The 18,580-nt window shown below is 30.9% G+C and overlaps 1 protein-coding gene across 1 annotated transcript in view; it reads left to right on the top strand.

Annotated features, from left to right (window-relative positions):
- The window catches only part of LOC140040359 (diacylglycerol kinase beta-like), a 113,979-nt gene that overhangs the window by 18,484 nt on the left and 76,915 nt on the right, over nucleotides 1-18,580 (top strand). Inside the window, exon 2 of the mRNA XM_072086238.1 lies at nucleotides 11,167-11,366. Coding sequence (XP_071942339.1) covers nucleotides 11,300-11,366 — 67 coding nt within the window. The 5' untranslated portion in view covers nucleotides 11,167-11,299. The remainder of the gene's footprint in view (nucleotides 1-11,166; nucleotides 11,367-18,580) is intronic.

Below are 18,580 nucleotides of genomic sequence, written 5' to 3'. Positions count from 1 at the left end.
GACATCCCAGTCTGCATCCCATTTTGGTCATACATCACACATGCTAGATCCAGGGGACTCCTACACTGAACTCAATCGCTTTTGATGGGACATCCCAGCCTGCATCCCATTTTGGTCAAAGCATATAACCCTAGTACAGCATAAAGTAATGTTCAACACTTTGAGCAACCAATTGATTCCAAATTTATGTTAGGCTATAGTTACAAAATTATTACTAAGTGCCAGTGTAAATTTATTATTGTAACGTTAGTTTATACAAAATTGCATGTGGTCTAGTAAACTTCGATTACAGTATGGAGCTCAGTGAGCTTCTGAAATACCATGTCCATAATATGTAAAGCCAAAAAAAAATTGTTAATAATATGTTATAAACATTGAACATCATTGCCTCTTCAGTATTACCACCCGTTTTGGTATCCAAAACCTGTTGTGGTTGCCAAAATCGGTTTGACAGACATGTTTTGCTTCCAACATCAATCAAGGAGATCCGTTTCAAATTCGGTATGACAGATCCGAATTGACAGACCAAAATTGATCATTTAAATAAAAAAAGATTTTAAATACTGACTGTACATTAGAAAAAATAGTATGCAGCTCGAACTGTGGATTGGAGCTGTGGCTTGGTGGTTATGATGCTTGGCTACCAATCTAAGGGTCCTGGGTTCAAGTCCTGTCATATGTCAGGGTTTTTTCTCATGACAATTTACAACTCCACTCCCAAAGACTTAATAATAAGTCTTTGTTTATGTAGAGCATCTTGTGTATATGTTTGTCTTGTGAAATTTTAAATAGTTTATCCATCCTGTAATTGGCGGGTTACTCGCTGTTGGATGAGTATAAAATAAATAAAATAAATAAATAAAATAAAACTATTTTTGTTGTTGCCCTAAACCTAAATCACTCAGGCTTACATTACGAGAAAGAAAATGAAATTGTAAAGAAAAGAAATTGAGTTTATTGGAAGACGCCACTTAGCTGTAACATTGACTTTATACCATCAGTTGCTATGTAAATATGATATCCATCAGCATCAAACATTACTGGTGATTTCAATGCACTTAACATTTCACTGACCCTCAACCAAATGTCTCCTTATTGATTACAGAATGTTTCCAAATACAACGTATATATAGTTGACATTCTTAGTTTAAGTACCCTTAGATATGTGTTTGAATAACATTACCATATCAATCTGAAGAAGCAGTCAGTTGCTTTTTTGAATAACAGATTTTAAGTACAGTATGTGTTAAAGCCCATGATGGACACTAAAAAGAAAAGCTAGAAAATGTTACATTTATTTAGATATATTGTACATGAATTTCGAAATGCAGCTGGCATATGGTATTTGAAATTAATTCAGTAGTGTACAGTAGCTTTCATTGAAAAAAAAATAAATAAACCTGAATTTAAAAAAAAAATTGTTCAGGCCCAAATTTATATTAAATTAATATTCCATCTTCATCATATAGAGTAGCATACTGTACACCCTAAGAAGCACCACTATTTGGAGGACAATATATGTTTTGACACTATGGCCAACCTCTACCCAGGGGACACTTTGGATGATCCTGAAGGTTTCCTCCTAATACTGGGTTTGTACTAGTATACTAGCACATTTTCCACTGACTAAACTAAATATAGGCCTACTTTATGCCTATTGTCGGCTTATAGTTAGTTTGGCCAATGGAAAATGTGCCATCATCCGGGTGTATGTGCAAGTAAGACCACTATATAAAATTTCAATCATTTACGACTGATGTGTTCTCAAGCTAAAACAGTAGTTAGGCATGCACTTGTGAGCACTTATAATTTCCTGAAATACTAGTAAATAACCATCTTCACTGTCTACCATCCCAAACAAAAGGACAAATTAAGTATGATTTACTTTTATGTATATCTATTTTTAAACCATCTTCAATATAAATCAAAAATATTCTTGAATAGTGGCCTTTATGTACTGAAAGACATGAATCTCATTTTAACCTGGATGTAGTATACCTTTATTGCACAGTGACAACTACAGTATATAAATTGCAAATAGTGGACTTCTTGTCTGTAATTAAGTTAAATATTATGATAGTGGAAAAAATCATTTCATGTTTATTTTCCATGTACCCATACAGTATTCGTGAAATTGTTGCCCAGTTTGTCTATAAAAACAAGAGAGATAATAGTATGTTGGTATTTATTCTCAATGAACAAACCTGCATCAGTAATTACACCGCATACCAGTGCATAATAAGACCTAGTTACGACCCCAATTAAAGATGCACACAGTCTTGGTTTGTCTTGTCTATTTTAAGAAACACCTTAGGAGAAAATACATTAATTTACCGTCAACTATAGATTCACACAGTAAGATATAGTTAAGGTTATTTCATAGGTGACTGCATGAAACGTCATTGTTTCTTTTAGGTAATTATTAATGTTGTTTATGTAAAACCAACATTTTCTTTATTAGATAATGTGGGTTTTTCTACATCATACATTGATAATAAACTTCACATCAGAACTTAATTAATGTGCTTGTTTTTAAATTAATTTTAACTTGTTAAAATGTAGTAAACGGGATGATAAAACAAAAACAAGACATTAGAAAGTTATCTTTATGATAAAATTGGTTTTGGTATGGTACTTACAGCAGTCATCTACAGTAAAGTATTTAACAGAAGTCACATTACAGTACAGTACAGTTTATCTGGCTAATATAATTACTGATAATTACAATTTAATAGATATCAAACAATAATATGCATGTAAAAATGTTCATTGGATTTCAAATTAACTAATTAGGTTACCACTTGGTCCAATTAATGTTACCACATTGAGATGGAAATGAATTTTAATATTTTAAAGTAAATTATCTCATAATTATACAATAAGTTATGTCTGATATTATGTAACATGTATTTATACCTAAGTGAAGTCTACATTATTATTTTTTTTAATAGTTTTGTTGGCCAAATTTGGATTATTTATTTTTTTAATCTATATGGTAATTCTGGCTACATTATATTGTAATGTGTAACTATTTGAATATTAAGAAATGATGACTAAAGTTAACTCATTAATTTCAACCAATCTACTATTAAAAACATTCTTTGCTTTACCACTAATCAGCTTTTTGTATTGCAATAGCTAATATATCCCCCTGAAACATAATTTCAAAGCTAATTTATTTTCCAGCACGTAAAATTAGTTTTGGACAATATAATCCCAAACTGATACACTTTCAATGAATATGTAATGCATTTGTTTAGTTAGTTTGTGTAGTAAACATTATTCATAATGATATGATGAATGAATGTTGCATCAATATAAGCTGGATTAATTAATATCAAGTTTTGTATGTAGTTCTAACAATTGATGGAATGTCACTTTAATATTAATAGGGCGCTACATCACTTGTTGCTGATCCTTTATAAAAAAAATACCCAGGCACACTTGAGTGTTTACTAATTTTGAAAAAAACCCCTAATGAAATCATTAAACAAAATAATACTTTTATGGTTATAATTCCTGTTTCGTATTTGAAAATTGCATACAATACAAACATTGTAATTTCACTTTTATTAATTTATTTATTCGGAACAAACAAACATCCAGGGCAGGAATAAATGATTAGTACTGTATTTTATATCCAGGTTATTCTTAAAAGATTAATATTTATCTCCAGGATAGCCTTAAAGGATAACTGTTTACATCCAGGGCAGTATAAATGACAATCATTATGTCCAGGGTAATTTTAATAAATATCTATATCCAGGGCAGTATTAAAAGTATTTACAATTTTCTAATAAATTGTTTGATATTAATAATAGTTTACTATTTGTACTATTATTGGCTTTCCAGGCAATGTAGAGTTTGTTCCAAATAATTTTTAATCGTATTATTGAAGAATAAATTTTGATTGATTGATTTATCAAATCTTCTTCGTCTGATTATAATTAAATAAAGTGCGTGGGTGTCTGATGTGTAAACACATACCATCGTAGGATTCATCGCTTTCTATAATTAATTGAACAGTGTATTGCCTACTGTGGTTTATTTGATGACACCAAATGATGAAAACATGCCAATCAAATTCTATTTATGTTCATCTTAATGTTATTGTTTGATTAACATATAATTTTAAATTGTTAAGTTTAAGAAAACTATTTTTATTAAAATTATTGATAGTACTGTAACTTTTCTTAGTAGATTTCTGTAGTATTGGAAGCCCATGGCGAGTATTTTTACAGGGAATTCTTTTTTTTCCACAAAAGGGGACAAATCATCATGAGCTCACTAGTTACACCTACCTTACCATCACTTCTGTTTGGTGACCTGTACACTTGCCGGATAAGTATGATCTTTGTCAGTAAAATCTACAAAATAAGTGGCACCACCGACTTTATGGTTGGTGAGGTTTCAACCTGACCACTTTTTGACGGGCCTTTGAGAACCCTGTGGACCGCACAGGGGATTGTTCCATCTTGTTGCAGCAACCCACTTTATTTCTCATGGCATCAGCACTGATGTGTTTGTAAGAAAATGGAGATAATTTTATTGCAAACTATACTGTATCTGTTTGTAGCAATGCAATATATTTTGAAAACCAGGTGTTTTAAATCTCATTATGAATATATTATATGAACTTTTTAGTTTATTCTTCTTCTTCTTCTATTTTAAGGAGCAAACTTCATAGTTGAAGGCTACTGATCCACTAAGGGTCCCATTGTGTCATCGGCAGCCAACTACGGCGCCAATACGTCTGTCCACGACAGTGTGTGTGTATGAATGAACTAGTACACTGGGGTAACGGCCCCTACTCGCCTCGAAAGATTTACTAGGTTCTTTAAAGTGCACATGAGCCAGATGTACACTGGACCTACTGTTTATAGTCCTTATCCGCAAACACTTGTTATACCACCAGAACCATGGAGCGAGTGAGCCTCGAACCCTTGCCAATGTTATGTCTATGGATTTCGGTTCCAATGTCTTAACCGCTCGGCCATACTCACTCACTCTCACTCACTCACTACACACTTCAAAGCATACAGTAGGCCATAATATAACATCATGATGTTGTGGTCTTGTAAATTCTGTTGTGCCAGAGTGATTCTCTAATTGTCATTGTTAACGTCAATCATCCTCATATTATTATTGATAATACTTGAAATCTCAGTACACAGTCATACATCAAGCGTATTACTACAAATAATAAAGTTAAACAATAACTCAAACTATTATCTTTTGTTTGTTCATGTTGAGGAAGTGCTAAAATTCATACAATTCTATGACGCATCATTTAAGTATTATCTAATACGTCAGGTATGTCCATCATGCACATCATAGCTTCCCCAAGTCTCCAGTTATTGTTTAATAATCGTATTCCAGTCGGCATTTCCCCTTGGTGAGAAAAATTAAACTTCTGTGTATCAATCCTTTCTATGATCCCACTACAGTATAACATTGCACTGTGTAACAAACATTATTGTACATTTTGACCTAGTATATTGTGACCATAGACCAAAGAAACTAAGTTTAAAGGTTAAAGGTTAAGCTTTCTTTATGTATTACATCATGTCGGATAAATATCTACAGCACAACAGCGATTACGATCATTCTCATTATAAAATAAAACCTGGTGACCAGGATGTGTGTTGTAATTATGTTTGAGAATATTTTATACATTTTTTTCTCTGACAAATATGAATTTTGGCATACTGTAGGTTACTCATGTGTATAACAAGATCATTATTGAATTGTTTAGTTTATTAATAATTACAAAAAATGGGCTGAAGGTGGTTTATACAATAAAATAATTAAAAAGTTTAGCAATTATCTTGCTTATTGATATATGTAAATCAGTTAATACATTATAATTGTACTTTAATATGAACTATAGTTAATTAAAACTAATTAGATTAGACCTCGGTTAATATCTAAGCAGATTATTACGATCTTTGGTAACTCTTAATTGTTGTAGCTGAGCACTGAAACAGCAATTTGTTTCATATATATCTTTCTTTTTTATATGATAAAGCCACTTTATAAAATGCATCGTATTCATATGTATATTTTTATAATTTAGTATTAATATATTTATACTGTAGCTAAAAGCACAAAGTGTATAAAATCATTAATCAACCATAATTTAAATATGAACCAAATTGTATGCATAGTTTTAAAGCAGAAGTATTCATTTATATTTACATTATCACATTATCTTATCGGTTGACTGAAAACAGATTGACAATGTTCAGGAAGCAGGTTTTCACTGGTTTTCTTGCTATATTATGAATGTGACATAGAAACGAGTACACCTTGAAAGCTATTGCGCTCTTCTGGCTACTTATAATTGGGATTATGCAGGACTTACTACCCACAGCAGGAAGTTCTGTTTGAGGTAATGCAATTATGTTTTGCCTAATAGAATATAAAAAGGTCTTCATTGCATTATTAAGCTGTAGAGTATTGCCTAAATCAGCTGTATGCTTCACGTCTATGCTTGTATCATCATCATACTACCTTCCACAAATTGTAAATGGTCAGAAGCAGACAGCCACAATGTTCAGAATTTAATTAGAGTTGTTTATGTTGTGGAAAGTCTCGGATATTATCATGTGAAGGGTCTTAGGCGAGCGTTGTTTTACATAATGCTTTTTATTACACAGTGATGCTAGCCTCTGACGGATTCGGTATGTTGTCATAGGGTTGTTTTCATATGATAATTGCAGTTTTCAATATGATTTTTTCACAGTTGGTGTAACCATTTTATCATTAAGAAATATTGCTGTAATTTGAGTGAGATGGATTTTGTGTTAGCTAGGCTTAATTCTTGACATTGTAGTCATATTTGTAATGCTTATCGTATTTGCCAACCGTAAGAATTTGCTTTACAAAATGTAACTGAACAAAATTAATGTTTTTGTAGGTTATTGTTAGTAAAATTGATATTAAAAAGTATTAATTATTTTGTTATCAATTTATAAGCAGAGTTCTCAACTTGATAAAAATCAATTTCAGTATTATGCATTGCAGCATCAAACAGTGTTTTTGCATAAGCAGACGCGTTGCTACTGTACTGAAGAAAACGAAAGGTTTTGGCCATTGATGTGTACCATGGTTTGCTGTGGATTTCCAATAATTTTAGGCAAAGCTTAATTTTGCCTAGTTTTATGCATTTCTGTACTGTAATTAGGCTGAATTATGAAATTAATTTGAGAAGCCTACATTATATAAGTAAATAATAATTGTTGAGCATAATTAGATTTATAGACAAATGTATAATAAATGGTGGAATGTCTTGGCCATGGTTATTGGTTTGATTCTGGCTGTGGTTAGTATCAACAGTGCAAGCATTACCTAGAACGTACAGTATGCATAATTTTTTTTAAATTTTCAAATATGTATTAATTAAAATGTTCGACCTTTATTGTATAAGTAGTACTACTTGTATGCCAATTAATAAACATCTAATGCATTTTTCTACAGTGACGTAAGTAAGTTTGTAAGTAACTTTAAAACCCATCTATCATATGTGTTAATTGAGTGAAAGAGAATATTAAGTACTTTGTGTAACATTTGCTTTGAGTTGGACATTTGGTTTCAATGCAGACTAATTTTTATCATTTCCTTTAAAGTATATACTTTAATGAATGTCTTATATTAATAGAAACAGAATGGCATTATCTATTATGATGAGTATGAGAATATGATGAAGATGTAATTATGTGATATTGTAGGTTGATATCGCTTTATGTATGCAAGAGGACATTAATGTTCTCTGCTTGTCAACTATTTATGTGTTGCACAACAAAGTGATTATTTCAATATTCAAATTGTAATTCAGACAAAAATTTGTCTGAAAAAATCCATATTGAAATCTGAATGAATGAATTTTAAATGATAAATTATCAGTTTGCATGGAATGTCTCCTTCCATTTCTCATGTACATCTGTAGCACTGCAGTAGAAAGTGCATTATGTGTGGGTACATAAGTCAAGTAACATACTGTAAACAGAATACTGTAGTTTTCGAGTGTCACTTACCTGGATAAAATAACAATGGGCCTGTTTCTGCTGAGCAGAAATAATCGATTATTAACTGTTTATTTTTTTAATCAATTATTTTTGGGCATCAGAAACGGCGCAAAATAAAATAACTGATTAAAAATAACCGATTACAAACTCTCAATCCATTGCGTGTTTTAATTGATAATTTCTGGTTTTAACCGATTATTGCGGAGCAGTTTTGAGCTGCAACACAAATAGCGATTATTGACTCAACTCTGACCTCTAGAGTATGGCAAACTCATTCACGTCACACAAAGCATGCTGTTTATTTGCGCGATATCAACGACGATCAGCAAAACAACGATCGCGATGTAGACCAAATAACAATCAAATGTTAACATTTGATTTTTATTATTTTGTGGGGGAGAATTATACCGAGAGACTCCATGATTCTGTGTTACAAGTACACCGTTACATCCCACTAGTCCAGGCTAACAATGTTTTACATGTCCTTTTTTAGGCCTGTTGTCTGTTGACTTGTTTCGGTAGAAATATATAGCCTATTATAGGCCTAGCAGGCCGGAGGTAGAACCAACGAACGGCGAAACAAACTTTTCTCGCCGACGTGTCCTTATTAATATAACATCATTATTCTGTTGTATGTGATACGGTAGTAGGCCTAGATGTTTATTTTACAAATAATAGCTTTACGTAAAAGTAATTTTTAATCCTACATGTGAGAGTTTTAGGCAGCGATAGGATGTAAACAAACCAACTCTCATCGGCCCTTCATAACTTGAACTGCGCTGTGGGGGAATGATGACGTGATTTTAAAAACCGATTACCTGAATAACCGATTAAAGTCGTAGCATTTTTCACTTGCAACGCGATTATTTTTGTGGTTTGCGGTGACTGGAAAAAATCGATTATTTTGATTTTTTCAGCAGAAACAGACCCAATGGTCAATCCTCCGAAAAGAGGATACTTCAAATACCTCTATTGGATAATGATATAGTCTGTAAATCACACTATTTAGTGGGAGCATTTCAACATACAGTACCACCATCATCATTGATTTTTTGTAAAGAGGAGGTTGCTTTTATGTACTATATATTTTTGTAAATTTCTGCAATTCCAACTGGTAAACACTAAATAAAATGGCGTCAGAGTTTTAATTTATAGAAATCAATGAATGCCATTTGTTTTTTGTTAAATTTAAATTTCACATTTTATTTGATAATTACTATCAAGTTAAGAAACATATGTTGCAAAGTATGTAGTTTAAGCATATTATGTTGTAGTCCTGATATAGTGATGCACTTTATAGGCCTTGAATCTTCTTTAATATGCTAAATTTAAAATGAAAGTCTGACAAACATAGATTAGGTAAATGGGTATTCCTTTATGCCTCATTGATTCCTTGTGAATGAGGTCACAATTGCAACATCCACCTTAATGTCGTAGTTCAAATTCTCTTTTTTGTTTATGAATGTCATTTTTTAGTATCTATAATAAACGCTTCTATAAATATCAAATAGAGACAAATGATAATTTGTCTGCCAGATGGAATATTAAAGTTGTGTTAAATCGAAGTTAGCTCTTGCTATAGTATTTCATGGTACATTTCATTTTAAAGAAATTAATGACACACGATTACAACCCACACAACATTTAATGTTGAGTTTACACTGATTATACACTCAATGCTATTGTGTGTGGAAGATCGCTGTAAATGCTGGTTACAGTAGCGTGTATAAATTTATACTGTATCCACTTGAATGGAGACAATCTGCATATGGTGCTCAGTTTTAGGCCTAAATTGACTGTATTGGTTTAAAATTAAAATTTACTTTATTTTAAGGGTTGTATTGGGTGGAACGAAGGAGTGACAGCAGGGGTGCAAGCTCCCTCATAAATATAAAACTACTTTTTGGTATTATTATGATACCTGTACATATACAGTATAGTACAGTCATATATTGTAGTTGGTTTGTAACTATTTGGAATGCCATTTTATTGGAAATTGGTTCCTTTTCATTATTATTTCTCAGCCTATACTTTTGATGCTGTTTCACCCATAAGCGTGAATATTTTCCTTAGGTTCATGAACCATCAAAACGTTAACCAGTCTTAATAGGATGTGAATGTAAATAATATTGCTATTGAATAAAATATAGATTGGACAGTGTAATCAGAGAAGAAACTATTGACATTTAATGCAAACATGCACATTCACATTTTGATGGTACTGTACATGATTTAGCAATCTTTACAAGCTCTTTTCTCTTTCGAGTTAAATTGTGGTTACTAACTTACTAGTGTCCGGGTTATTGCAGTTTAGCTTTAGTAGCATTCAAATGTAACAAGTACATCCCACTGTACCCCTGTTGTAATCAGGTGCGAAGGTATTTTTATCGCTTTTCTAATATTACATTCTGAAACATACAGTATCGGAGTTAAAGTTAGCAGATGTACAGTGACTTTGGAACCAAGATCAGGATTCGAATCAGCTTAACTTAACTAATTTAGTGTTAACTAAAGAAAATGTTGAAAATTGAATTATATGATTGTATTTGATCATTTATGAGTTTTAATATTTGAAATACTTCACATTGGTAAAATTATACACAATTTCACTCTAAATGTACAATAAAAACATTTGTAATATTTTAGTTTTTATTTTCCCAAATTAATGTTATAATACATATCATTTAATAAGTTGTAACTATCATTGTGAAGGGCTGTTTACTTTATCAGTTTTTTTGTAATTCCAAATCATATGTTTTGTATGTAATTCCTGTCAAACATATTGCATTGTGACAGATATATTTATGTGTTAAGCCTAGGTTTAGATTCCAACATATTCTCCAGAGCTTAGCATCTCCCTGGACAATACACTTGTAACTTTACTAATAAAATCAACTGGCTTTTATTAAACATAAGTGTATGCTAATATTCTATAACTTCCCTTCCGTACTTCACTGAATAAGATATATAAGTGGGCGATAAAACATACAGATATTTTCACTAGTTTACGTCATTACAGACCGCCTACACACTGGTAATTACATGATGTTTCTTTATTTTTATAGACGATTTTAAATTAAAAAAAAAAAATAGATAATCTGTGCTTGATATTTCATAGGTATTTATGTGTTCTTTACAGATCAATTCTGGTGGTTAGTGCCTGCCTTCAATTAACACAAATCTTGCAAATACTTCACGGGATATTCATATATACTGTAAAGGGCAGCAATTGAAAGGACTCACTCAAGTTTTTAACACATTTTACAGTAAAGATGAGTATGTTACTATGGGATAAGATTAGTCCGGCTCAATTTCAGATGATTCAAGATTACCAATCTTGTAAGTACCAATACTCAAGCTTTTTAATTTGGGTTGAGGCGCCGGGTAGGGGCGATGCTAGCACAATCAATAGAATCGGTACCATGTACAGTAATAGTACTGTACAGTAGTACTGTATGATGGATCTTCTGGAAGAAGCTTGTGAGCACATTAAAGTACCCAGTGCATCTTTCGGAGCACAGGTGTACTAATTAGTAGCTGGTACTGTAGCTGTAAGATATTGTACGTATGTGATTTGAGATGGTTACTGCATTATAAATTACAAAAAAACGAATCTTATATATATTCCTGATTTTTGTATAAAAAGATATTTTATTCTTACATGAGATAATGTCCATTCATGAAGTATAACTTCCTCAATGGTCTATTAATATATCGCATAATTCTTTTCCTTTATTGTTAATTTTTATAGCAATGATTGGATAGTTTTAATTAAATGTTTTTCAAAAGGTTAATTTTGATAATGATATCAGTGAAATAAAATACTAGTACATTTGTCTTTTATGTACAACATGTTTGTTGCCTCATCTTTTAGATAGGACATTAATACAGTTATTACGTTATTACAATTACATAAACAATCAATTTGTGAGGCCTTTTAATATTGAAAAACCTCTTTTACAAATTGACTGACCTCATTAATGTTTACATATTATTACTTGGCAAAATGCTTGCAAATATTGTCTGTTTATTTGCCAAGTATTACCATATTTCTCGCAGTATAGGTTGACCCTAAAGATGAATCGACCCCCAAACTTTGCCCCATATTATTGTTACAATTGTTATAACCCGAGTATAAGTCGACCCTTAAAAATAACTGAGTTTCCCAACACAATGCAGGACAGCAAAGGTGTAAAAATAGGCCTAGTACAGTATGTGTAAAACGGAAAATTATCACCACAAATTGGGCTCCCATCTGTAACGGACGGCAGCATAACCTGTAAACAGTAAGGCCTAAATCAATTTGGTGTTTTATTAGGCCTACAGTATGTTTCTGATGATACATGTAATAATTTACTGTTTCATAATGGTTAATAGAGCATAACAATATCTTGGGAAAGTAACATGGTAGGTGTGTGTATGTCATGAAGAGGAAAAATGTGTCCTACAAAATTTAGATAAAGGAAACAGGATTTCCTTGATTCTAAAGCCCTTTTTTAACCAAACGGTGCCAGGAATAAATGGGGAATAATAATTATTACAATGCTGATATTGTTCTCTGTCAGAACTGGTTATGCAGCATGGCTGCATCAACCAGATCTGCTAGCAAGATCAACTTGGAATATTCCCTGCAATGTGAGTTGGTCATTCTATGACAACAAATGCTGTTACATCCCCCCTTTCTTGGACGTCTTGTGCGGTCAGTGATGCATCTATGCCACCTGTGAGGAAAAGGCTGAGTTACGACTGTATAAATCGCGTATCCCACTACCAGTCACAACACATATGACAGTAATAAGAAAGGTGTTGTTTTCATTGTCTTTATATATTTAACTACTAGACAATTATTTAAAATGTGTGGGCGTTAATTATGTTTGAAAAGGAAGTTAACAATAGACGAGATGTAATCAACAGGTCACTCTGACCTACATTCATTCAACTACTGTATATCATTTATTATATAATTTGTGAAAGACTAACTGGTATGATGTTACAATTTTATGAAACAATATTACATTCTCATTAAAGTTTATATCATAAACAGTTATAATATCCACTTTATATTATATATATTTTTTTTTTAATTTTCGAAAGGTCATCAATAATATTTTTTTACCATATTTTAAAGTGTTTTAATAAAGCTGTTTAAAGGGACAATGTTATCATAAATGACAATTAAACAAAAACCACAAAAAGTATAACAAATCAAATACAATAATTACAAATATTACAAAATACAGAATAATGTTATTAATGATATTAATATAATAAATGACAAAACATGCTGTAGTCATTTTTTTACAGAAATGTTAAATTGATGGAACAAAAACCTAGGCTACTTTGTAAAAGAACATTTATATTACCTTCTTGAAGGCTACAACTACAGTACAACTACAATACTCAGTTGTACAGAATTCTGATTGTGACTTGTCATTTTATACACGGTAGACTTGTTATGCTAAGGAAGTATGGTCACCGAAACCAATAGACACCATTGACTGTGCTTAGCAAGATGGAAAACATGCCTAATAGAGGAGAAAATTATTTAGGTCAATGGTGATTGTGCCACTCTTGAAGGTTCATTAATGCATTTAATTGTCAATTGATTTAAATATATCACAAATCTGTGATTTTATCTTGTATTACCATTCCTCAGTTGTTAAATATTCAAAAAATAAGATTTTAAAATTATTAAGAAAATTTTAGGTTAAAAAATGTCAGTTCTTTATGCAGCCTTAAATTTAACAATTTAAGTTCTACTGACATTGGTGGAATAGGATGAGGATTAAGAAAAAATGTCGTCAGGAATGACTAATAAAGTTTCCAAAGCCTGATGATGTTTAGGGCCTTGTGTTCTATTCTGACACTAGATCTTTACAAAGATTATATTAAAGTGAACAATGATAATTATAAAATACCTAATAATTAAACTTTGTTTCGAAATCATGAGTTTAGTTTTCACTTTTATATCAATTACTGTTAGATTGTAGGTTCAGATAACCACAATTGTTACATAATAATTATTAAATAAATGAAAGAAATTTACATTTATTAAGATAATGTTGGTATATAATACAAATTTAAATCCACCTTATTATATAAGCATTCTCATATCTATAGATTTACTAAATAAATTACTAGTAACCTTTTTATAGTAGAATGAAGCACAGAAAATGTATAGATAGTGGCATACGATGAAGTTAGAAATTCAAGGCCCATCTTTACTGTTAAGCTGAAATGAACCCAAGCTATCCTAGGATTATACACAACTAACATGTGATGTAATAAATACCACACCATGATTTTTATTTTAACAACTAAGAAGATCATCGTATGATTTGTGGATATAGTGGGATTTAGTGGGGATTAGTAATATGTAGTTATAAATTTGTAAACTGTACTCAAGTACTTTAGTTTTTAAAACCATTTAGTATCATAAAACTAGTGTAATATATAATGCTCAAAAAGAATATTAAAATTTTAATTTTTTTATGAAAATAATAGTTTAAAAGTATTTATTGACCAGATGAAATTTAGAAACATCAAACAAGATAACGATTATTTACATACAGTACAGTACTTTCATTTTGTAATATACTTGGAATAGCATTGTGTTAAAGCAACAATAATACCTGCCCCAAACACCATTTTGGCTACCATATTGGATCTAATCAAGTACTGTAGTTTTTAAAACCATAGTATTAAAACTAGTGTAATATATAATGCTCAAAAAGAATATTAAAATTTTAATTTTTTATGAAAATAATAGTTTAAAAGTATTTAGTGACCAGATAAAATTTAGAAATAATAATGGTAGATAATGTTCAAATTTAAATGTTCTCCTATTTTAAACATGTAGATCATTGTCATTGTTATTTTTGTTTACTTTTTGAGATGCACTAACCCTTGGTAGATCATTTCTTAGAAGTGACGAACATAATTCGTTGATTTACGGACGGTAGTTGATACAAATAACACTGAACAACCTTTCTTACTAATTTTATAAATTGAGGCATGGCAAGTTAAATTCAATTATGATATTATTGATGTTGGGTAAAAACAATAACATGTACTTAGGTGTTGAAACAGGTGACTATCATGTGTCTATAATTCTGACGATTCTGAATAATTAATTAGATTCAATTAAAATATTATTTAAACGGATACTAATGCTATGATCTCAAGCGAAAAGTAATTTGACCAATCCACTTTTACGATTCGTTAATGTTTTATTGCATGTCCATCTTAATTTTCACCAGTCCATTTCTGACTCATAATTTGTGAATTTAATTTACTTTATTTCAATCCTTTTGTCTGAAAACTGATATCTACATAGCATGCATGCAATTATTTTACTTGGGAGGTTTATAAATATAAACAATTTTCTCATTTCAGGTAGCATTTATGACTTTTCAAATACGGTAACATTCTTATAAAAAGCTTAGGATTATAACTTATATTTCTATACGTCCAAAAGCTGATGCAAGAATTAAAAAAAATAGCTCTCTCTATCCAATTTATTTAGTATTTTATAGCATCCTCTATTGTTTGGTCATAGCCTAGCCAGAATGTGGACAAAACATACATAAACTTTGTGGTATGTTTCTAAGACTTGTTGACAACAAAAACTACTGTATGTTTTTTCAACAATTCATTATAAAACCAAAAATTTAATATTCAATTTATAGGTTTAGTGTTTGTAGAAATGTAAAAGATGCGTGAGAAAACACATTGCGTGAGAACACTTATGCGAGGCGCACATGATATAGTGCATGAGATTTGGCATGACGTACAATGTGTATAGGCCTCTGTGTGAGATTCAGCTTATCAATCTATACTTGTGTATTTTACTTGACATAATCGTATCAAACTCACAGACAGTGAGCTATTAACTTTGTTTTGTAGGATAGTCTTGGTGCACTTTTAAATATTTGTCTAACGTAAAGTAATGGTGATGTTATTTCAGAACACATTTTAGGCCTGTCTACACAAGTCTCTTACGATGAACATAACACGGCAATACCATTTCAGTTGCAGTGAATATACTAGGTTCACAAATTAATACCTGGATATCCAATATTGCGAAAGGAAGTTGAAATTATCAGGCAAATAATAAAGTAGGCCGTGATATTTTTTCATTTTCAACATTTGAAGTATATTAATGAAGTTTTTTATTAAAAGTAAGACTTCATTGAATTATTGATAGGTGAAGGTATCATATTCTCTTTAAAATATGAAGTTTCATATCAAAGTGTAGTTTGTATTTTTTTTTGTATTATCCTGGGGGATTTAAGTTGAAACATTCAAACGTCTTCAATATGATACAGGAACTGTATTTCAATAACGCTGATAAATACTGACATACTACATTTTTTACAGTCCTGTTTTTATATTCTATACCGATAGTTGTTGAACTTGTGTCCAAGGTTTGTAGCTAGAGAAGTAGGGATGGATGTCAAATAGTAAGGGTACAGTATACCAGATGTTTCTTGGGTGGATGCTATGTTGAAATTAGACTGGGTGGAAGGTCTTAAAAGTAAGCGTTAGCCTGAGAGGAATACTCCTCTGTCCAACACAATATTACATGCCATGTACGACAGTCACACATTAATAATTATCATTTTGTTTCCCTTCATTTATTTTCAATTACAGATTTCGTAGAAAATCCATTTATTTTCATCCAGGTGTTGTTCCCTTGCTTTAAAGCATCAATGTTGATCAGTATCCCAGTTTACATTCATATAACGTATATTTTGTCAAGTCAAGTCAAGTATCATTTATTATCATTTGTTTTAAGAATGATTTTAAATGATTTTATGTTTGTTTTTTCTTTTGATAAACCATGAAAGAGTGCCATGTATGCAACAGTTGCACTTGTTTTGTGGGTAGCTGATGCTTATTATTGGTAAATCACTCCCTACATTTGTTATGTCAAATTTAAGGTCAAAAATTACATTTAATGTAAAAAAAATACTATGCAATCCTATTGAGATAACTTTTCTTGTCTTTAAACGGTTAAAAATGTGAAAAATAAGTTGATTCTAATAATTTTAGCAGCCCGATATAAATCCCAACATGCGCGCGAATTGATATTTTTTTTTTCTTCTGCAAATCACCCACTTTTCGATCGTAAGGCCAAAACAAATGGAAAACTCCTGACTTTTCAGCGAAAATACCAGGTTTCCTCCAATTTGTATCAACGAAGTTGGTCAAAAGCAGAAAGACAATTAATGCATCAACTATACAACGTCGGGCTAGGCCTATAGATAGCGTACGATGATCGTAGGTTTTCAATGTTTACCAGCTACAGTAGGCCTACAAAACTAAGTTTAGATAGGCTAGGCATAAAGATCGTTCACGAGAGGACATTCACCGCGAGCTACTATACAGTAGGTAGTGCATTTTTATAATTTATCATAAAACGTACATTTAAGACAAGGAATGACCTGGTTTAATCTTTTTAAAGTAATATATATGCATTCATTTTTTACAAAACGTCACAAATTGTAGGGAATGGGTCTTTAATACTAGGGTAGTGACATAAGATTATTTATTCCAAGGATGTTTATTCATATGTACGTATCTTATCCTCGAATTCAATAAAGCTGATGAGGTATACTAAAGCATTCAACTACCAATTCTTCTCTAACTTAACAAGCTTTTAATAATAAATGAGCTGCATATTTCAATGTTTAGGAATCAATAATTACACTTTAAATGTTGTTGGGATAGAAGGGGAGGGGTGCAAAATAACATGTACTGTACAATGTAATCTATGCTCTAAAATAACAGATCTGATTGTTACAAAACTGTTTTATTAATCAAGAATTATTTTATTATCATTCTGTATTCATTATTTTATTTTATTTTATAATTATTTTTTTATATTATTATTTTACTATTTATTGAATTTGCATCTTTTATTACAAGCTACAAACTAATTATAATATTTGTCTTTAATAATTATAGATAATATATTAATGGTTTACTTTTAGAAATTCAAATTTCAACAAATAATCTTTTCATAGATCAGCATTGAATTACTCAATCATTAAAATACTCCATATTCAAATTATACATAGTTTAGCTATATTAATGATATCAGTAATGATAGGAATTGAAGAGTTTTAAACTCTTAAATTACAATTGTACAACAAAGAATATGTCAGGATCATCCTTTTCTTTGTACAGTACATCATTAATATATTAATAGTATAATTATCCATAATTCACATTGTATTTTGTAGTATTATCATTGTCATACAAAAAAAACTTGTATCGGTCTATAAATTCCAGATTGATTGATTGTGGATTTCATTACAACATGGTTAACAAACATACTCTTATTACTATTTGTTCATGTACATCATTAAGAACATTTAATTAACTACTGTATTTCTCTGTAAGCTGTGTTGTATAGCCAGAATAGTAAACAAAGATATCATGTTTCATTATGGATTAAATGCAAACAGAGGAATGAACAACGCCATAAAACCGGGCGTATTATTTTGTCTGTAAGATTGTGTACAAAGTGTACAGTAGTGTATAAAGGA

The sequence above is a fragment of the Antedon mediterranea genome, chromosome 2 (genome assembly GCF_964355755.1).
Source record: "Antedon mediterranea chromosome 2, ecAntMedi1.1, whole genome shotgun sequence".
Classification (NCBI taxonomy): Eukaryota; Metazoa; Echinodermata; class Crinoidea; order Comatulida; family Antedonidae; genus Antedon; species Antedon mediterranea.
This window is presented reverse-complemented; position numbering and strand designations above follow the sequence as displayed.